Source organism: Protomyctophum bolini (assembly GCF_963924005.1).
Source record: "Protomyctophum bolini genome assembly, chromosome: 12".
Taxonomy (NCBI): Eukaryota; Metazoa; Chordata; class Actinopteri; order Myctophiformes; family Myctophidae; genus Protomyctophum; species Protomyctophum bolini.
The window spans coordinates 16,633,287-16,656,264 of NC_137873.1; the positions used below are offsets into that span (position 1 = coordinate 16,633,287).

Sequence of the window (22,978 nt, forward strand, 5' to 3'; positions counted from 1 at the left end):
TTGATTGTTGTATAATGTGATGTATAATAATAATGTGATGAATAATGTGTTGTCCCTGGACATACACACAAGTACTGGTGTAAATTGTGGAATCAATTCAGGGTGGTATGTTCCAGTTGGAGGGGCTTAGCCTTTATATGTAGGGAGGCCTCCCAATGCCTGTCAGTCAAAGTAGGACTGTGGAGGTGGAAGGAGCGAGGGCCACCTGTCCAGTATCAATGTAAATACTTTTGTTTTTAGTGAATATAGACGAACATCTCTGCATCAAGGACTGCCTGAGGTTATTTTTATATATATTTTCCCATTTTCCCGGTTTTTCACACTACCCACACTAGGCAAGTGTGACACACACACACACACACACACACACACACACACACACACACACACACACACACGACATTCCAATCACCCATATTCAGGACAGCTGAGACACCTGGCTGCTGACTGAATAAAAGGGAGCCACACCCAGCCATCAGAGTAGCTGTCTCGGTCTCACGCTTGCACGTATCGTGTCTGGATTGCAGCAGTGTGTGTGATGCCTAGTCGTCGACTAGTGTGAAAGCCACACATATGACAGTCGATTAAAAAAAAGACTCCTGTAGTGTGAAATACATAACGATCTGATGATTCGCCGACAACTTTAAAACTCCTACAGTGTGTAGGGGCCATAGTGCCCTGTTCACATATAGTTTATAGTAATATATTTCTGTACCCAGCAATGAGTAAAGTATTAATTACTCAGCCAAAACAGTAATATTACTTTGTTGGCTGTTATTGGCTTGACAAATGTTAATCTAAAAGGTGGAGAGAGATTGCTGCTTTATTTTATAGCCCTATTGTCTGATTGGTGACACTTATTCTTAAATATTATTATTCAAAAGAATTGGATTCAGTTCTAAAAGAAGCTGACTAAACAGATTGTGTTCTTTTATATATATATATATATATATATATATATATATATATATATATATGTGTATATATAATATATATATTTACTATATATATATTTGCTGTTCATATATTCAGAACGGGTAAGGACTAGTACTCTTAACACATTGGAACTGGCATGGGCCTTAATGAGGAACTGAAACTTTCCTGTTTACTTTAATTTCCCTTGATGTATATTTTCATAGCTTATGCCTAATAACATGTCATAATTGTACACATAGGTTTTCAGCCTATGTGGTTCACGCAGAGTAAGAGGTCACAAATAGGACTACAGAGACAGCTGTTACTAAGTACAGACTATTGCTAATTTGGTTAACTTGCTCACAGTAAAGATACTAGAGTTATTTATGAGGCTACCTGAGAAAACAGAGCCTTTATTAGGGGAGCAATTAAACTCCTCAGAGTCTGTGAACTTTTAACTCAGGCAATCTCAGGACTCAGAGCTTCTCTGAGTCAAATCATGTTCTAGGTTGTCTGTCATGAAATACAACATATCCTCGCCAAATATGCATCTATAAGAATACAGTCTAATTATTTCATTACAGGTGGTAAACAATGTCTTGTATATTTGATATGGTACATATATTTCATTCTTATTTGGTAATATACATATGGTTAAATGTTTCATTAGCTATTTGGTCAGGCATGACCTGAGTGTCACTCAGAATAGCCCTAGTCACTGATTGGTCAGTAAAATGCTGACACCTCCCGTGAGGAGGGAGTTCCAAGTTTCACAGTAAGGCCTATAAAGGCTATACACTTTTGTTAAACGGTGTGAGTCTGTGACATATAGGAACGATAGTTGAATTTGAGTTGGACTATGCTTGTATATGTCTCCATATATGTGGGCCTTTGATCCTACGGCCTTGTAAGCTGAGTCTGTTTGTATCAATAAAACTGTGGTACAAATCTAAGACTGAACGGAAACTTCTCTGCCTGATTCATTGAGAGGGTGAGTCCAGTCCACCGTTGTCCTGACTCCTGCTCCTGTCACCTGCATGCACACAGAGCCAGCAGGTCCAGATTCATCACCCTCTAGACATCCACAAGTGTCACCACCAGGCTACTTCTACTACTTCTACTTCTAATTGAAGGGCTTAACCTGTACCATGTTTGTACTTACTGTGTTGCCCCCTCAGGCTATGACCTGACGAAGATGTGACTGATACAACGAAACTTTGTCACTTTTTTACTTGCACCCTGACTACAAAAATGCACCTGGGACATATCTTCAGTGATTTTTCCTGAGGTCAACAGGGTTTCGGGTCTTGATCAAATCCCGACTTCCGTCCCAGTAGCTACCCTCGATCAGTCCATCAGGGAATGAGCAAGGCCACACAATCCGTTGCTCCGGAACTACTCAGCCGAGACTCCGAGAACCAAATCAATCTGGCGCGTGGAAGGACTAGGCTCTGTGGGTTGACTCCTGTCCGGGCCCTTCCTATGTCTCACGAGGTCCACTCCTGCTCTCACCAGGCCCAGGACCTGTGCGTTGCACCAGACTCCCAGCACCAGGCACTCCATTCAGGAGTGGTGGATTATAATGGCCCTCCTAAAGGCCTCACCTAGGTTTGTTGGGCTTCCTCCTCACGGAGGACACAGGCTGGGGCGCTAACCCATTCTGCTCACCCGGATGCCGTCTACATTCTGGCTGTCACCCGTCTCTCCGGTGGTCACCAGACTACACCAGACTATACCTATTTATCAACCACATTTTCAAAAATGTATCAATTTCCTCTATAGTTAGGGTGGAAATGTTCCTGATTTACCACATCAGTAACGCAACAAACATTGATAAAAAGGCAAATTAAACAGTGATACTAACAGTATACTTCTTCTAAAAAATATATTATATTTTGTCCCCCCATTAACATTTGGTGAGGCATTTTAGCATCACCCTATACAAATCATTGTGTTCTATGCTAGTGAAGCTTTAATAGTACAAGATACGCTTTTTGGAATTATTGCATGCTGTATTATGTAATGAGGACACAAATGGCATCAGATACTAGGAATGAACGTAATGTAAACTGTGATTTACATCAGATCCAGTTTGACAAATTGACAAATTACTGTTCAATTTTATATAGAAGAAAATACTCATTATGTGAAGAACTCTGGTGTAATGAATACTTGTGATGCTGGTGGGGTTAATAATACCTTCAAAGCTAATTGGATTAAGCATTAATTGCATTAATAACCCTACTTCAGTTTGGAACTTTATACCTACAGTAACTAAGATTGGAGGTCTTAAATTTGTACCTTTATGTGACTTTAAAATAGAGAAACAATTCTGTCAAAATGTCATAGGCAAAAATTGTCGGCATGGATATATAAACATATTTCCCCCCCAATAAATGCTACATCTGGATTCTGGAATAATAGGAACATTTTGTACATCGATCATTCTCTTTGTCCTCATTCACTTATTAATCTGAAGTCAGACCCGTGCATGGTCTATGGCTCTATGCCCAATGGTCTTCTGTCTTCTGAGACTGCTGTCTTCAGTGCAAACCTTGTTTCTCCATATTTATTTATTTATTACTAAAATATGTGTTATGCAAAAGTAGCAAACATAGTAGATCAACACAAAAATAGCAGATCTATGACCTCAGCTTTTTGCTGAATCCTGAAAAGTACAACTGTTTTGGACATATGAGGGTTTTTACCGCCAGAGATGACATTCTCAAATATATCTTGAAGATGTTTGTTTTCCATAACCTTTGAGAATGAGACTAGGTGTATTTTTAACATCAATTTATTTAATTAGTATGATAACATTTTATTGCACTGATGGTTACAATGATTTATATACGTAATAATAAAACTTTATTTATATAGCACCTTTACAATTTGCATTACAAAGTGCTTTACATAGACAAACAGCAAAATATGCAGCAGAAGACATTTCAATAGACAACAAAATATAATAAGCAGCAGGGGAGAAAATAAAAATACTAAAGTATTAGATTGGCAGTGAAGGCTAATCTATAAAAGTGTGTTTTCAAAAGGGATTTAAAAGAGGACACTGATTCAGCTCGCTTGATCTCTAAATGCAGTGTGTTCCAAAGTTTAGGCGCTAAAAGCCTGATCTACTTTGGACTTTAGCCAACAAGTTAGACTAGAGGATCAAGAAGCTCTTTGGTTGAGGATCTCAGGGAGTGAGTTGGGACATGTAAGGTGGAGCGAGACGGGACCTGGCCTTGTATATGGTGAGAAGGAGTTTGAAATCGATTCAGAAGGAGATTGGGAGCCAGTGCAGGGACGCTAAAATGGGGGTGATATGGTGGAATTTCCTGGAGCCAGTTAACAGGCGAGCAGCAGCATTTTGTACTAATTGAAGACGAAGAATAGATTCAGGGGTGGATAGAAATTATTAAATTTTGGCCAGGTTATAATGTTCAGATGTTTATCAAAGGACATATAGGTGTTACATTCATAACATATGGTAGAAAAATGAATACCAATGAGGGACAACCCTAATTTTCAGTGAAGCAATGGAGACACATAAGGCATGCACAAATATAGATGTTGGCTATAGAATAAACCAGAATCACACCTGTGTGAAGTGAGGGGCGCTCTTATCATCATCATCATACATCATCTCATTCCGGCCAATTACAATTTGCGTCCTCACCTTCGTCTTCAATGTTTGTGTTTACACAATGTTTATGTTTACACAAACACTCAAAACTGGCTATTCATTTTCAATGGCATTCAATGTTCGTGTTTGCACAAACACTCAAACCTGGCCATTAATTGTCAATGGAATTTAGTGTTAGGACAATCAAAGCTGGACATAGGAGGGGCCAGCAAAGTTAATAAAATTTCTGCTCAAATCATTGAAAATCTAAAAACAATGATAGTTCAAATCAAAACAAATTAACGACTCAGTAGGATTAACGTGGACACTTGTATATTGTATATTGATTTTGAAGCATGTTCCGGACATGTGGAGCATAATAGTGAGAAACTCATTCATCTCCCATTGTCACCGTATTTGGGGACACATGGGATTGCCCAAAGTATTGTGGCTCAGGGCAAATACTTCACTGCCTTCATCCTGGGAATGATGTGAATGTCTCTGATGTCATCATGCTGAAGCAGCCAACACAGGTAGCGCTCTGTGCCCATGCCCCAGCCGCTGGTAAGGAGTGGTATGACCTGGCGCATGTCAATGTACCACTTGTAAGTCTCTTCTGGAACTGCATGATGTCTGAGGGCCTCCTGCACCATCTGTGGAGAGGAATGGCGCTCGCCAAGACCCAGAGTCTCTCCCAGTCCCAGCAGAAGGTCAGCCGCTTTGGCCTTGCATCGTTCTGTGCCTTCCACATATGCCTGGTAGAATGGAACTCCCAGGTGGTCCATCTCTGTCAGCCAAACTGCGCCCCCGTACTTCTCTATGAGGACACGCTCACCTTTACGGGTTAGCTTCCTGCCAAATCTGGGCTGGCCTTCCTGCACCCACTCCACACAGTCAGCAGAGGGCATCATAGGAATAGCCTGGTCCAGAGTGACTCTTGGTAGCGGTGTCTTCCCATCCAGGTTACCCAGCATGTCTGTGACATGCGTCAGAGTTCCGGCAGTGTTGAGGATGACATCAGAGTGTTTCTTCAACATGACAGTGGTAAGATGAGTCACGTATCCCTCTGCAATTTGCATGGCATTGTTCATGTCACCCAGCAGCTCACACTCAACGTGATAGAACTGGTTCAGGTGCGTGGCGTCAGGGTCTTCCCCTCTGAAGCTTGGAGATATGTAGTAGGTCCCTGGCAGGTTTTCCTGGAAGCGAAGGAAGTACTCTAGCACAAACTGCATGGAGTCAGCTAGGTAGACATCCTGGCCCAGCATGTTTACTAACACAGGCTCTGAATCAGATCCCAAACCCATAGGGGAGGAGATAGTATCAGTGGTGAGAGGAGTCAGAGCATAGGAGAAGTGGCAGATGTTGTGGAAATATTCCACTGTGCTGTGGAAGAGAGTATTTTGAATCTGGAACAAGTTGCGGTACCACTGGCTCTTGATGGCAAGCATGGAATGGGTCTGAGGGTCTTCCCATGATCGAGGAGCTCTGCATTGGGTGATCTTAGAGTGGATCTCCTTAAGGGCTTCAGGGTCAGCTGCAGGGCCATCCAAGGATGACACATAGCCAGGGTAGTTTTCAAAGTATTCCGTTTGCAATGGAGTTGGCGTAGTTCCATCTGGGCAAGGTGCCAGAGGGATGAGTTTTGCATGAGCATGGTCAATTTCTAAGCCCTCAAAGATCATTGCAACACCTCGAGCCCTCATCCCCTCCTCGAGTAGCCGGGCCACTTTATGAGCGGCAAGGATCAGTGCGACGTAGTCTTCTTGTTCCAGTCTGAAGACGTCACTGGTTAGTGGCGTGCGTGGCACTAGGACAGTCAGGCCAGGGGTGTTAGGGTAGGGAGTGAGGAACGCAACATGATCATTGTCCTCCCACACTCGCCACTGTTGCTCCTCTCCACGTATAATTCGAGCAAACAGGCCGTCGTGGGAAGCATCTCCTAAGAAATCATAGCAAGGCGATGCCTTTGGAGATGGCAGTTTGCTCTTCATCCTGGCCTGAACTTGGTCCAGTATGTCATCATCCCAGCGAGGTCCACTCTTTGAGCTGCAGAAGCCAGGATCATGTACCTTAAAATCTTCCTCTCCAGCCAGAAGGGGACGCCAACTGGGTTCAAGGCCATGAAGTGGGAGCACTCTAATCTGGGCTGGCTGGTCTGGCGTTGGATTGAAAACTAGCGCACAGCGCTGTACTCCCAGTCGCTCACATAGCAGGTTTGAGACAACTCTTGCTCCTTTGAGCATGGCCACAAAATCAGGTGCTGCCAACTGGAAGATACTGTTTGGCCCATTAAGAGTCTTTCTAGTCAAAATGGTAGCTCCTGGTGTCCAAGGGTTGGCATGTAGGTAGGCTACTAGCTCATCATTCTCCCAGATCACGTCAGAGAAGGTTGTCCTGGGCCTCAGCACTTCCACTCGTGAAATGCCATCAATCATGGAGGCCACAAACATCACACTGGCATTGGTTTCAATCACGGCATCACCTTTGGCATCCACAGCAATGATTCCTCCACAGCTTCCTGTCAGATTTTCAGTCATTACTTCTTTGCACGCCTGCCTAAGCCCATAGCCTTTGTGGTGGTAGAGACTAGCCACTTTCTGTGCAACCGTGTGCCTCAGAAACACATCTCCATCTCCAGAGCAAGTAATAGCTAGTTTGTCATCAGCAAATATCCCTGCCCCAACCACTGCTGTATCCCCAACTCGCCCTTTCAGCTTCCCGACTAACCCACCTGTAGATGAGGCGGCAGCCAATTTGCCATAGCAATCCAAGGCCACAGCTCCAACTGTCTGAGGATGGTTGTTTTTTGAAGTACTGCTACCACTGAGCTTTGCAGTTAACTGCCTGTGACGCACATCAGTGTGGAAATAGTCAGGCTCCATAGGCTTCCCCATCTCCTCTAAGCCGTGCAAAAACTTCTCAGCACCATCTCCTACTATGAGTGAGTGTGTGCTTTTCTCCATTACCTGCCTGGCTGCTTTTATAGGGTTCTTGACACTCTGCACACAAGCCACAGATCCAGAATTCATGCCATTGCCATCTACTATGGTTGCTTCCATCTCATGTTTGCCATCTTTGTTGAATACAGAGCCTTTTCCAGCGTTGAAGAGGAAACAGTCCTCCAAGGCTTCCACTGACCTCTGGACTGCATCCAGGCTGCTGCCACCTTTCTGAAGGACTTGTGCCCCAAGGGCCAGTGCTGTCTGAAGAGCAAATTCAATAACGCCTACCACTTTGGCATTCATCATCATCTCCTCTCCAGCCCCACCATGGATCATCAGAGTATATTTTGGGTTCATGGTGGAGGCAGTATCAGTATTGGCTGTTGCTTCAGCTGGTCTTTGGTCTACTAGAGGATGGTCTTTGTCTCTGTTCATTGGCCCTTCTTGGCCTGGTTGGAGTAGACACTCTAGGGCCCCCATCTGGCATGCAATAGCGTACCTAACGGCAAGGAGCATCACTAGCTTCAGGTTTATCTCCAGGCTTTCTTGAAGCTTCTCTAGAATCATGGCAAAGCTTCCTTTTGCATTAAGAACCATCCGCACCTTGTCTTTCCTCCCTATGTACATTACGGCCAGCTGGTCTTTAGCATAGACATTCCCCACTCCACAGTCAGCACTTTCCACCAAGTCTTTACCTGTGAGGTAAACAGAAGGGCAGCTAAACGGCTCCAGGAACTTCTTCAGTGGGTTGTCAGAGGTGATGGACGAACGCAGGGCAGCAAGGTGAGGACCAACTCCATGTCCACTTTTGGTGGCTTTGATGAGCTTCTTATGCTCCAGGAAGGCAGCGTGGAACAAGTACAGGAGGTCAGTGGTATAGTGAGGCATATTATCGGTGCCTACACAGGACGCTAAAGCATCGACCAGCTGACGGGAACACATGGTGACAGAATATGTCGGATCACAGCGGCCATGTTTGTAGTGGCGCATGTGGGTGGGCGTGATAAGAATATGACTGTTGGCGTCCCCAAGAGTCTGCCTCAAGGACAGCTGCAAAGAGAAGTTGATCCAGGCTTCATACAGGCCTCTCTGTCCACGGATCGTGGAAAAGACGTCAGGGAAAGAATTAAGATCGAAAGTAACAATTGGATTGCTCACTTTTAAGGCAGGGCTTGGGTTGGGGATGCTAATGCCTTTTAAGGGGAATGGTAGAGGAGAAGGGAAAATAGAAGTACACTTATTTATAACAACACCCCCTGTGTCAGCATGGATGAGGTTCAGGTCAAGAGTCTCTGAGAGATGATAAATGCACTCAGAGACCAGCGCAGCCACCACTCCATCCACAGCGCTGTGCTCAAACACCATGCCTGCAGTGCCGTCCTTGAACACCACCAGGTTCACCACCTGTCATGAGAACAGTAAACAGGTTAGCGTGTCTCTGTTGCTGCTCATCCCTTGTATGCCCAAACATGCCTCCTAATAATACAAATAATTCAGATTCTGTGTGAGTGTGCACGGGAGAGAGAGAGAGAGAGAGAGAGAGAGAGAGAGAGAGAGAGAGAGCGAGAGAGAGCAATAATATACCTTGTCATAGTATCTCAGACAGGGCCCATCTCCTCCTCCCAGTCTGACAGTGTTCAGAGTATCGGCCAGTCCGGTCGGCGAGTTACAGTCCTCAAGGGAAAGAGCCACAACAGCGCTCTCCATCACCCCTAGAGATGCTGCAGCGGCCCCTCCTTGCTCCAAGATCTCATCCCTGAGTGCAGCCCAGGCTTTGCGCTCCAGGGCAGAAAGGTTGCAGATGGCTGAGGTGTTGCTCCCATTCCCCTCTCTGGGTTTATCGATCATGCAGGCAACCTGGTTGTAGATATCAAGGAATGGTAGAGCTGACATCGGCCCCTCAGCGCTGCTCCGGCAGAGTATGTCGATAGGGAACACTCCTCCAGCGCAGATGACGATGGCATGGAGGCTGTCTGGGTACACCTAGAAATTGTGTTTTATAAAGTTATTATAAAGTGATTAGCAACATACCTGTATATCAATGTGAATATAGCTTATAGAACAACTTAGCAGTTGAGTTCCCAAATGAAAACAAACAAACAAACAAACAAAACAAACAAAAAGAAAACATACCTTAATCTCATCTTGTTTTTTGCCAGGAATGCGGCTCGCAGCGAACACCTCAAACTGCTGCGTGCGCTCAGTTGACACATTGCTCTCCACCATCGAGGGCTCGCTGATCAGTTTCGCGACTGCCCAGAGCAGAGTGGTCGCACGCTCCAGTTGAGTACACGCTTTCCTTGCCCTAGAGGGGGACAAGACCAGAGGGAGGGCTGTGGAGGTTGGCAGGGGGGCAGTCGATGACAGGATCCCACTCTTGAATTGGTCAGTCACCCAGTTCTCCCTGCCTGAGTTTGAGACTTGCAGTTTCTGCTGGACCTCCTGGAGGACATCTCCCTGTTGACCCAGTGTGTTTATGAACTGGGGGTAAAGGTCAGGATGCAGAGTGAGCTGGAGGACACGGCCTGCCTCCTGCATGGTCACATCCAGATCTGGAATTGGGTAATCTTTAAGGGCCATCCTGATAATAAACATTGGGGAGGGTCGGAGGGGAAAGGGAGTGAGCGAGAGAGGGAGAGAAGATGGCACAATATGGTTATTATTATTTATTTTTTATCTTTTACTTGTTTCATTATATATTACATCACACGACCTAGTAGGCCTACAACTTTTTTGTCTTTTTTGGGGGGGATACTTCCTGTTGATGTTACTGTCCAAGCCTGAAGTTGGCGTTTGTCTTTAAAAAAATGTACTGGGTTTTATGATCTTATAGTACCAGAGTCCGCTTTGTTTGCATTCATTTTTCATATTCCATCCTGGCTAAGATTGGCACAAAATGTCTCAAATCATGCCTTAAATCAGTGCACATGCAGGCAGGCCATTGGGAAATGTCCTATACTCTACGTTGATACTTAACAGTTAACCTACCTAACTACTTCACAAGTTCACATCCCCTATTCCACTCTTTGATTTGAACCTACTGTATTTCAGGCCATTTGTTGTTTGCCTATTGTATCTGTATAAGCTGGGAAGGGGGTCATTGCTCTTTTAAAACCTAACTGTTGCTGCAGCTACTCCGTTTAAAACTGTTTTAAGGAAGACACACAGTTAGAGCGCCCCTCACTTCACACAGGTGTGATTTTTCCCCGCTACATTTTATTAATTGCTCTGTTATTTGTTTTAAGTAATGTGTTTATTCCTACCAAGGTGGATAGGTATGACTGGTACTTACTCGATCGCATTCAACGTAGAGATGTTGCAGCTCGTGAATGAAGTGCTGAATGATTGATGAATGATGAAAAGTCACCTGAACAGAAAAGAGAGACACTTCAGTTATACACACATGCAATAGTGCCTTCATATTACTGTCAAATGTTAAAGCAGTGGTTCTCAAATGTTTTAGCTTGAGAGTGAGACCCAAAAGATAATTTCCTGTCTTCTTGGGAGCTGAATCACGGCCAAGCTACAACAGGCAATTTTGCGCGCGTGCGTATGCGTTTACTGCGCGCGTACAGTGCGTTTGGATAGGACCAATATATGTCAATGATACGAGCTACACCAGACGCACGGATACCGAGGGGCATCCTACGCGTTCTCTAAAAATAGGATCGGTTCTAATTTTTTTACGTGCGTATGCCCCCATGCGCGCGTATCTATATATCCTCCCGGAAGGTCCCGCACAAATCTGCCGCGCACCACAGATCTGGTGTAGCCAAGGCATTTGGCTTACGCACGCACGGTCCGCGCGTTTAGAGTAAACACGCGAGAAAAGCCTGGTGTAGCTTGGCCGTGAAACGTTCTACAAGCCCACAATGCCTCACATTGGCTTGTAGATCAGCTATGTGATTTATAGCTGATGATCTACAAGCCCACAATGCCTCACATTGGCTTGTAGATCAGCTATGTGATCTTTTTTGGTTAAACAACAAGATTTTTGTTAAACGGTTACATAAAATACACATTAAATAAATATTATTACTCCTCAGAGAAGAGTCTCCCTGCAGATCGATTACAGGAAATTTCTACTATGATGACTTACAGTGGTGGAAGAAGTACTCAAGAAGTACTCAAATGTCAGTAATATCAAAATATAGTATATAAATAAGTACTAAAAGTAATCATATTGCAGAATGTTCCATTTCACAAGTTCAAAATATGTACACAATCTTAAAAAATTGCCGATCTACAAGCTCATTTTCAAATGGCCAAAATGTATATATATATAGGGTTGAAGTGGTTAATGTATGTTTTCTAATCAAAATTTAAATCTCCAAAGTATAACTAACTAAACTTTTCAAACAATAGTGGAGTAAAAGTAAGAATTTTGGCTCTGAGATACAGACATTTGGAAATACCTCAAAACTGTAGTAAATGTAGGCCTACTTATAGTTACTTTTCACCACTGGTGACTTACTGTATTCTGTGATGGAAGAAGAGACGAGTGCTGTTCTCCACAAGCCCTTTATTACACTTCTTTTATACAGTATAGTGACGATATCTGACTCACACACCCACACCCACACCCACACCCACACACACACACACACACACACACACACACACACACACACACACACACACACACACACACACACACACACACATTTATACTTTACTTTCACTTGTGTTATTACCCATTTATTAGAAATGGCATGCTCTGAGGGAATTCACCACACACGCACATGCACGCACACGCGCGCACACACGCACACACACACACACACACACACACACACATACACACACACACACACACACACACACACACACACACACACACACACACACACAGCATTTATACTTTACTTTCGCTTGTGTTATTACTCATTTATTCGAAATGGCATGCTCTGAGGGAATTCACCACACACACAAAAACACAGACACACAAAAACACAGCCGAGATACAATACAATAATCAACAGAAATACATTCATGTATAGAAACATCAAAATAAGCACAGTATGAATCATAATACAGAAAACACTCAAAGAACTAAAACAATACCCCCAAAAATTTAATAATTACATAAAGCAGTTACAATCCTGCATGGACAAAAAAGTTGGAAAGCAATGAAAGCATTTGAATTTATCCAAAGATGGAAGTGATCTGTGTTTTTTTGTAGGACTTCTGGAGCTCATTAGAGAGATAACCTTTCCTGGTTCGCTGTTTGAGCAAAATTAACCTTGAGCATCGGAAAGTAATTTGAGGGGTCGGTAGGTGGGTCTACTTGCTGGTTCTGATCTAACATAGAACAAATATAAGGAGGGAGCATTACTGAGAGGGCTTTAAAAATAAACAGATACCACTTCTTATCATGCCTCTCATATGGATAAGCATGCGTTCTCATAAGGTGTTCAATGATGGGTACCACAGCTAACATTGCCAGTGAGAAGTGACCCATAGGGTGGAATGGTATACACACTACACAGTGTTGAGGCGCTTTAAATTGATGGCGCAGCAATTCTATAAATTATGTCTCCAACTAAAACTGAGAGAAAAATGGCTTCAATAATAGTTTTTCTACTGGATGCAGGAAAGCATGATTTATTTCTGTAGAGAAAACCATTTATTTTTTGTCTCAGTTTGGAGATAACGTAATCAATGTGAAATTTAAAAGTCTGTTTGTTTCTCATCAAGCCAGATGACAAGGTAATTTAATTCTGAGGCCCTCTCTTTTGTAGAGCCACTTGATGACGTTTTCTAAGGTCGGACTAGCCCGAATGAACAACATGAATTTAGTTTTACTTGCATTTAAATCCAGCCTAGGCTCAACCAGGGCAACTCCGAGTGCATTAAAAGGAAGGTGCAGCTTCCTGGTGGCAAAGTAAAAGGGTTGAAAGAATGACTGGAGTGCAGTCTTAAGAGTGTCCAGCCACTGGACACATTTTCGACCTTCCCTCCTTATCTTTGTATAATTGGTCCTCACTAATGCACATTAAAGGGCCACCCACTTCACCCCTTTTGCAACCAGATGTTATTTTATTATGTTTTGGAGACAAGAAACAATTTCCTGGGGTATTTACGTGGGTAGGCCTAATATGTGTTTTTAGATATTTTAGTATTTCAGTGTCCATGGGCTCCATGATGTCATGAACATAAAGAGTCTGAACATAAAGAGCACCAGCACCTTTTTAAGATCAGAGTCAAATCATGGCTTTTGATAGTACATAATCATGATCATGTATGTTAGGTAGTGTATCTTTTGAGTGTTTTAAGATGTAATGTTTGCCTATATGTATTTTGTTGCAATGCTGTTTGTTCTATGGGTTTTCAACAGGTGGTCTGTGGACCACTGGTGGTCCGTGGAGGTATTGCATGTGGTCCCTGACCATGCATAGTTCAAAGTGCTGTCCCATTCCTTTTACAACAATTTGGAGCCCCTGCAGCCTCTCACCCTCAAGCACTTACAGCAGACGCCACTAAAGTCAATGAGGGTTCAGGGCTCAGGGCTTGAGGGAGCACTACCGCCACGCCATCTAGTGGTGATTCCAAATATTTGAGGTCTGATTCTATCGCGGTTTGCTCATAGAGCTCCGTATAGTAAACAAGGATTAGACTTCCTGTTTACGTCCATGTTGTGAGCTAGCAAGGATGAGGCCCTCAGAATAAGAGACATTCATTTATTTTTTATTATTTTTATTAATGTCACAACAGCTGCCCCAAAGAGCCGTTTTTTGTCCAGCGTAGAGTCTGGAAACACAACTTTGTGAACAGCATTTTATTTGTTAATGCTATTAACTGTTATAAATGTTCATAAAATGCACAGAAACATATGTTGTGTTGTATATTTTAGTTTACATGCTTTAATAATTGAATGTTTTAATGTGCAAATTAATAGTTTTTGTTTACTTTAGTAGTGGACACTTTCATTCTGAAGAGCTCGACCACCGGAAGTATTAATCTTGCTCCCTTATCCTGGCTCCCTTGACGTTGACACTGGCGTGTGTTTACTACAATACGTTATAGGCGATTCGGCTTGAAACAGCTTCTTCAGCGTGGTGTGGAACAAAGAGCATTAAAGGAAAAAAAATGTCTCGTAGGCCTATACGAGATGAACACCGATCTGCACATGATGCTGCTGTGACAAGTAAGTTACCTAGAGAAGATGGTTAGATATAAGATTATTGTGCAGCAGGGATAGCCTTAGAAAATGTCAGAATCGATAAATAGTAAATACATACGAGAGTCTAAATCATATGCTACGCTTGAGTAAAGACGGAAAGAGATTCACAGATTCGCTTTTCCGGGCTCAATAGCTCAGGAACGAAACATTCCTAAATCACAAAAACATCTAATTCTTATCCCGATTTAGATAAAGAACAAACTACAACTTGATTTGAATCCCCAAAACGACGAGAGTCTAAATCATAGGCTACGCTTGAGTAAAGATGGAAAGAGATTCACATAATATTCGCTCTTCCAGGCTCATTAGCTCAGGAACGTAACATTCCTAAATCACAAAAAACATAACATTCTTATCCTGATTAGATAAAGCACAAACTACAACTTGATTTGCATCCCCAAAAGCCAACCTCCGAGTTTAATAGATTAAATGCATCTATGTGCAGCTGAGCGTTTAGGGACCGTCTACAAAGTGCATCACCGAAAGTGAAAATATTCAATAACTTTATTTATATGCAGTGTATTACCGAGATATTTACATCACACATCAATGGTGTACTTATGATTGTTATTTGCGAAATAAAAGATTAGATTTATGTACATTTATTAATTAATACATTTTTCCATTGACCCAAATCTAAAACTAAATTTCAGCTACTTTCTCTCGGAATTCGTATGGCCTATAGTATAGGCCCTATACAGTCCAGAGGCCTACACAACAAAAAATAATTACACGAGTTGGCCTAATGGTGGCGCTATAATAGCCGGCTTTACACTTTGGCCTATAACTCTTGAACCATAGGTCATAGAATAAAAATGTCGGTAACACTTGCTGACTATACGGAAATAATGATTAACTAACCCTTAAGTAATTAGTTAAGCATTAGTTAAGCATTTAACCATGTTTCATGGCTTTCATGGTTTCATTTATAGATCTACTTTTATCAGCTAAATCTATGCCCACGATGAGTGCTCAGGTAGGGTTAGTGAAATAAGTGTAATTGTGTAATTAGGGTAATAGTGTACTTATAGCTTATAGTCTTGCCGTACTTTTTATTTGTGTTTTCTCTATTCCTTTGGTCATTCAGATCCACAGAATGAGTGGCCTGCTCTGCCGGAAACATTGCGAAAAACAGTTATGGCCATTTTTGTATACCACACCATAGACAACCAATATAAGGCAAAATTTCCCAAATGTCATCATGCTTTAAGTAGCATGTGACAATTGTGACATGTCAAACTAGGGGGTTTTCATGATTCTGAATCCATTCCAAGCATTTGTTTTGCACGAAAAACACTCCTTGGCCTAAAAATGGCAATAGCCGTCATCATGTGTTGAGGTCAGCACAAATGTGTCAGCACATTTGGGCACATTTTGGCAAGTGGCTATGGCCAAATTTAGGCCAAGGTGTGTTTTTCGTGAAAAAACGAATGCTTGGAATCTATTCAGGATGCATGTTTGAATATTAAGCTATGTTACAGGACGACTAGCAATATGATAGTTTTAATAGTCTTTGACTGGTCTGGACAAGTTTCCTCTGTCTGGAGTCACCTTTAGTGTAATAGTGTAATAGTGTGGAATAGTAGTATGGAATAGTATGGAAAATAGGTTTTCGAATTTCAGCCGCCCGTAAGTGCTCTTTGAGAGGGTTTTTGAAGGAGTCTAGGGATTCACATTTCTTAATGGCCGTTTGTAGGGCGTTCCACATTTTAGAGGCGTAGAAGCTAAATTAATTTAACCCCTTTTTTGAGCCAAATCTGGGTTGCATGTGGTTTGTTTAACTCCCTCTGGTGTTGTGAAATCAATCTTGTGGACTTCAACGTTCAACATCAACGTTTTGTATATAGCTTGTTTTTCAATTTAAACATGCAGAGCAGTGGTTCCCAAACAGTTTTGGCCGACGGTGCACTTCCCACTCAATTCATAATTAACGTTCCAATTTTGGAGCTCTGGCTCATGCAGACTAAGAACCAAAAAGAACTGAACCAGTTACCATTGGGAACCAACCGGTGGAAAAGGGGCCACAGACAGACTGTCTTGGGAACGATTCAACTTGCGAACCTAATAATAACCTACAATACAACTTGTCATAGCACCCGTTTTAACTATCTGTCTGTGTTCCTTTTGTGCCCATACTGGAGATCTCTGTAGTATCAAAACGGGCCGGGCCCAGGCCGTCTCTGTCCCTGACCAACGGGCCCAGGGCCGGGCCGGGCTCACGTGCCGTTAGATTAATTTTCCGATGTGAATTTCACCCAGACTGGACTTTCTTCTGCAGCGCAGCAGCATGCTCCACTGTCCACTCCATAGTGACGTGACAACCCCACACACACACAGACACAGTTAGCACACTAAAATCTGGTAAAGACTTTTAACAAACGCGTTGAATTCTCTTCAGACATAAAACATTTATCCTTCCTTCTCCGTCTGTCAGAGTGTCCGTGCTATACGGTGCTGTGCACTCATCCTCTCTCTCTCTCTTTCTTTCTCTCTCTCTTCTAATTAGTTATGCACTGCAGCTGCGCACTGCGCACACACACACACAGGCCGGGGGCACACCTTCGCTCACAGCCACGGACAGAGGAAGCTGAAGCCCGACGGCATTCCAGCTTTTTAGACAGCTGGTGGATGGAAAAGAAGCTCCACCTCCGCGGCTGACTGACGCGACGGACAGATTCCCGGAAACGCTATACTCCGCGTCAGTCAGCCGCGGAGGTCGAGATTTTTTCCATCCACCAGCTGTCTAAAAAGCCGGAATGACGTCGGGCGTCAGCTTCCTCTCTCCGTGGTTGTGCGCGAAGATTTGCCTGCGCTGACACACACCCTGAGACAGGGACGCGTTGTGAGCTTGTAGATCGGCTATAGTGCCGTTCTGATCAACAAGCAGTCACAATTTAAATACGGCAGGATAATTACTGCCTACCAAACGAGCCTACAGTGCAGAAAATGTAAGTGTTCTTCAGTTATAAGTATTTTTAACTTTTGCAGCGTGAGAGCATGCAGAGCGCTGCTGATTGACAGTTCAGCTGTTGCTTGCTAATGCTGCGCTGCGTGCACTGTGAATGCACGGCCAGCGACTTACTAGAAAAGGTGTCGAGCTTCAGGCCGGGCTTTAAAACGGTGGTACACACACGCAGACAGACGCACAGAGACGTGGTGCATTTATAGTAGGATTTCACATGACTTAAATTAATGTTATTTCAAAAGGCACTTTTTATCATTTTTAACGCTTCAGGAATGAACTGAAATTAACTTAATCATTTTTATTCCATGAACAATTTTTAATTCAGACTGGAACAGTCCAAGCCTGGGTCACACCAAGAAGGCACGGACAGCAGCGTTCACGCAACACGAAGTTGCCACCCTGCTGGAGGAGGTCCTACAGCACCGGGCCAAATTATTTGGCGGCAGCAAAGGCAAGGACGACACCTACACCAAGCGTTGCCTATGGCAGGATATAGCCAAATCCATGGCCCCCGCCAGTCCCTGTGGCCTGCGGCCCTGGAAGGGGGTAAGAAAGAAGTGGCAGGATTTATCCAGTCACGCAAAAAAGAAGGCGAGAGAGGGCCGGGCAGACAAGTCATGCCTCACCCCAGACGAGGAGAGGGTCATCGCCATCATCGGCAAAACAGAAGTCGGGTGGGTTGATGGCGGTATAGATGTGTTTGGGGAGATGGACGACCAGGAGGCAGAGCAGGATGATGAACAACCATCCGCGAGCGGGGCCAAAGCAGCGCGGGACACCTCCCCGGCCCCCAGCAACAGCAGCATGCCGGGTCCAGACAGCACCCCACCGCCGCAACGACCCAGGCGCCAACCCGCGCCAGCAGGCCGGACCATCCTCATGCGGGCAGGCGTCAGGCGGCCATCACTGGTGCGCTGCACCTGCAGCGAGGCCCTGGTGGCCTCTGAGAGGGAAAAGCTTGGGGTGCTGCGGAGGATGGAGGCCCACCTCCAGAGGTCGAACGACCTCCAACAGGAGATGTTGAACGTGAAGAGGGAGAAGCTGATGCTGCAGCGGAGACAGCTGGCGCTGGCCGATCCAGGTTGGTGACATGTACACTGAGCAGCATGTTGATGCTTGATTCATGATCAGTGTTTCCCCTAGTACGCATGCTTGATTCATGATCAGTGTTTCCCCTGGTACGCATGCTTGATTCATGATCAGTGTCTCCCCTAGTACGCATGCTTGATTCATGATCAGTGTCTCCCCTAGTACGCATGCTTGATTCATGATCAGTGTTTCCCCTGGTACGCATGCTTGATTCATGATCAGTGTTTCCCCTGGTACGCATGCTTGATTCATGATCAGTGTTTCCCCTGGTACGCATGCTTGATTCATGATCAGTGTTTCCCCTAGTACGCATGCTTGATTCATGATCAGTGTTTCCCCTGGTACGCATGCTTGATTCATGATCAGTGTTTCCCCTAGTACGCATGCTTGATTCATGATCAGTGTTTCCCCTAGTACGCAACAAGCTTTGATTCATGATCAGTGTTTCCCCTAGTACGCAACAAGCTTTGATTCATGATCAGTGTTTCCCCTAGTACGCAACAAGCTTTGATTCATGATCAGTGTTTCCCCTAGTACGCAACAAGCTTTGATTCATGATCAGTGTTTCCCCTAGTACGCAACAAGCTTTGATTCACGATCAGTGTTTCCCCTAGTACGCAACAAGCTTTGATTCACGTTCAGTGTTTCCCCTAGTACGCAACAAGCTTTGATTCATGATCAGTGTTTCCCCTAGTACGCAACAAGCTTTGATTCATGATCAGTGTTTCCCCTAGTACGCAACAAGCTTTGATTCATGATCAGTGTTTCCCCTAGTACGCAACAAGCTTTGATTCATGATCAGTGTTTCCCCTAGTACGCAACAAGCTTTGATTCATGATCAGTGTTTCCCCTAGTACGCAACAAGCTTTGATTCATGATCAGTGTTTCCCCTATAGTACGCAACAAGCTTTGCCTACTAAGGGGAGGCTAGGGGGGACTCTCAGGCATGCAGCGGCATAATTAATTTGATTAATTTTGATTTGGACTTGTTTCCTACTACTACCTGAACCACTATTTAAACCAGTGGTTCTCAACTATTTTCATGTCAAGGACCCTCACATTAATATGCATTCATCCACAGACCCCCAGTGACCCCCATACCAGATTATGTGTTAAAATGTTTTGTTTTGTTTTGTTTTAATATTCAAAGAATGTCTTATTTTTTTTGGAATATAGCTGATGAATGTTAGATTTAAACTGCTCGTTCTGTGGATTGGCTTCTTTTGGGCTTGTTTTCAATTTTCTCTCTAAAAAAAATCCACTTCCACTGTAAACAAACGAACGAGGCTGAATCACTAGCCACCACAGCCAGCAGCAGCTGCTGCAGGGCCCGGCTCATTATTCTGACAGCACCAACTCGCCCCATTACTAACCCCCTCAGGCCTCATACACATGTTCTGTGTTCCGTCTGTAATTAATGGCTGCCACAATGGGAGTCACATGGTTTGGTCAAACATGGCTCACCGCACGCAAAGCCACGTTGTCTGACTAATGTGCTGTCGGAAATACGAGTGGATCCCGTATGTGAACGGGACGGCATGGGATGTGCAACATCCTAGTGTAGCAACAGCCCCGCCGCTACTCTGCCACATACAGTGCCAAGACTCGTTTAATCAGCAAAGATGATATTTCTATGTGTTTAATCAGTTCTCAAATCTTCTACCTGTGTGCTATTATGCCCATTTCAGCACAGCTCAATTGCTTGGTCAAAAGTACCTGTAGTATAATATTAAATATTTCACTCCACTTTTTTTGCATGTTAATTGAATACATTGAACCTTTGTTTTCCTTTCAACCGTGTGTTGTGTGTACCACAGCTTTGCTGCTAGTTTGAAACTGCTGTTTAAATTGGTTGTGTTTTAAACTACTGTACTTCAATCAGCAATCACAATCGATGCAGATTAACGCCGGCTGTAAACTGTTGATATAAAGTACCCTACTCAGTAGCCCCATCATGACTTCTTTCTACTTCTCCCCAACTACCTTTCCATCCTGAATGCAGGCCTAATTACTTAATTATTCAGACTATGTGTAAACAATGCAACTGAAATTCAAAGTTCAGAGGCATTCCGCCTTTTGTTAGGATATTAAATATTCCTTTTAATTTCTCAAATTAATGTTAGAAGCAGAAATACATTTGAACTGTATGCTCCGTGTATTCAATGTTATTGTATCTTGCATGCTTTCCTAATATTGTGCAGCCTTAATAGGATATGTGCTGTATATTAAATAACTTTTAATACTAATTTGATTTGATACACTGTGTTACTTCAATCGACATGCAGCTGTTAATATTAATATTGGTTCACCACCCACGGTTCAATTCCTGAGTTGTGACTTAAAGGACAACTTTAGATTGTTTCAACCAAGGTTCATGTTTGAGGACTTCGAGGTTGTTATTAAAGAAAGTAAAAGATGCTTGCTTTTGTTTTAGCGATTTTCGTGGTTCTTTTTATTTACATGGAGCAGGGGCTAAATATGTATTTTTGTACAACATTTTACGGTGATTTCTTTATTATTATTTACTATAGTCCTACAGTGTTGCAAATAGGCTGCCTTTTGCGTCTTGGTCCTGGTATGCAATACTGTACTCGGTACTGTACTGTAACAGAATCCATGTTTAAAAAAACATGGTAAAAAATAAAATCCACAGACACAATCATTTTGCATGTCTGCATCAGACTTCATCCTACGTTATAATCAATAAAAATGATATGATAAAACACACTGTCGCCGCCATTTTGATCAAATGCTTTAGGGTCACTTTTCACTTGTTTGAGTCAAAATCACGGAAATAGCTCAAACGAAAGAAAGCAGTAAAAGTAAATAAAAATAATCATCACTCATATTTTACTTTCTCTAATAACAACCTAAAACATGAACCTTGGTTTTGCAATAATATGTTGCTACTTTAAACTGTCGATCATCCACCAGTGCACCACCATACTGCATTGGTGTGATCTGTTATCGTCTGGACTCGTAGACTACTGTCTGGACTACTGTAAAATGTAAACAATCAATGCTTTTCATATTTTTCCTAGACCTTGCTGTGTGTAAGGAAGAGCAGGTGCAGGAGGAACCAAAGATGCCACAGGTTAGTGGGAAACAGGAGGAGTTACTGCGAAGACCAGGAGGGGCTGAGGTGTCAATGATGACATTACTTGCAGGGAAGAGTGAAGATGATGAAAATGGAGAGACAGAGCATCAAGCCAGCACCTCAACTGATAACATGAAAACACAACTTGACGTAGAGGACTCCTCCTCTTCGTCCTGTTCTGAATCCGATACTGATGACAGTGATGACAGTAAGGAGACGAGTAACGAGCTGTCATCAGAACAAACTCACTCCAAGAGGAGTCACACAGGGAAGAAACGTTTTGCTTGTGCAGTGTGTGGAAAAATGTTTCATCGAAAGGGGCATCTGAAAATACATTCAAAGATTCACACAGAGGAAAAGCCCTTTAGTTGTAAAGTCTGTGGGAAAGGTTACGGCCAATTGGGTAATCTAAAATCACACATGAAGATGCATACCGGGAAACGTTAACTTGGACAGTTTGTGGCCGGGAGGATGCACTCATAGACTGTAAAAAATATGGACAAAGCCAGGGCCGGATTAACACCTCTGAGGGCCCCTGGGCACTGAAGCTCGAAGGGCCCCCCCTTCACGCTCGCGCAACAATTTTGCTGTTTTGGGGCAGTTTTATGCCGTTACATTGGCCTATTTCCGGTCGCCTACCCCCCCCCCCCCCCCCCCAGAGTGACAGCCAATCCAGCGCATTGTTGCTGCTTTACACACAATTGCACTTTTCAGCTCCCCTTCTCACCAACAATAAAACACTAATCTTTTTAAACACCATTTATTTCATTCCGATTAGCAGGGACATTTTCTGTGAAACTAAAAAAATAAAAAAAAGATTTTTTTATTACCCAAAGTGACCATATGGTAGATCTGGCCCTGGACAAAGCGTTCCCCGGGTCTAACATGAACGTAAAATGAAGCCTGTCAGTCCTTGCAATGGAAGTCGCCATCTTTCTAGATCCGTTTGGGCCCAGCTGGCCCATTGGCTGGCCCAGACAACGAGGCGGGACTTCCCCCCCTTCTTCTTCGTTGGTTTTTATTTTGACTCGAGTGGGTGGGGGATCCTGTTCATAGACTGTAAGGGTAGCCACGCCCCTCAGAACATGCGCGACTTTATGGTAATTTTTTTAATAAATGGGACCATAATTTTCCAAAAAGAATAATATGACATTAGAAATGA

General features: G+C 43.4%; 1 protein-coding gene across 1 annotated transcript; it reads left to right on the forward strand.

The window, feature by feature from the left end:
• The first annotated feature begins 14,515 nt into the window (after window positions 1-14,515).
• On the forward strand, window positions 14,516-22,755 carry LOC308325796 (uncharacterized protein). The gene is made up of 3 exons (XM_080778491.1): window positions 14,516-14,629; window positions 17,956-18,711; window positions 21,761-22,755. Exons 1-3 carry the CDS (start codon window positions 14,572-14,574, stop codon window positions 22,261-22,263), a joined length of 1,317 nt encoding a protein of 438 aa, XP_080634617.1. The 5' UTR covers window positions 14,516-14,571; the 3' UTR covers window positions 22,264-22,755.
• Window positions 22,756-22,978: the final 223 nt, after the last annotated feature.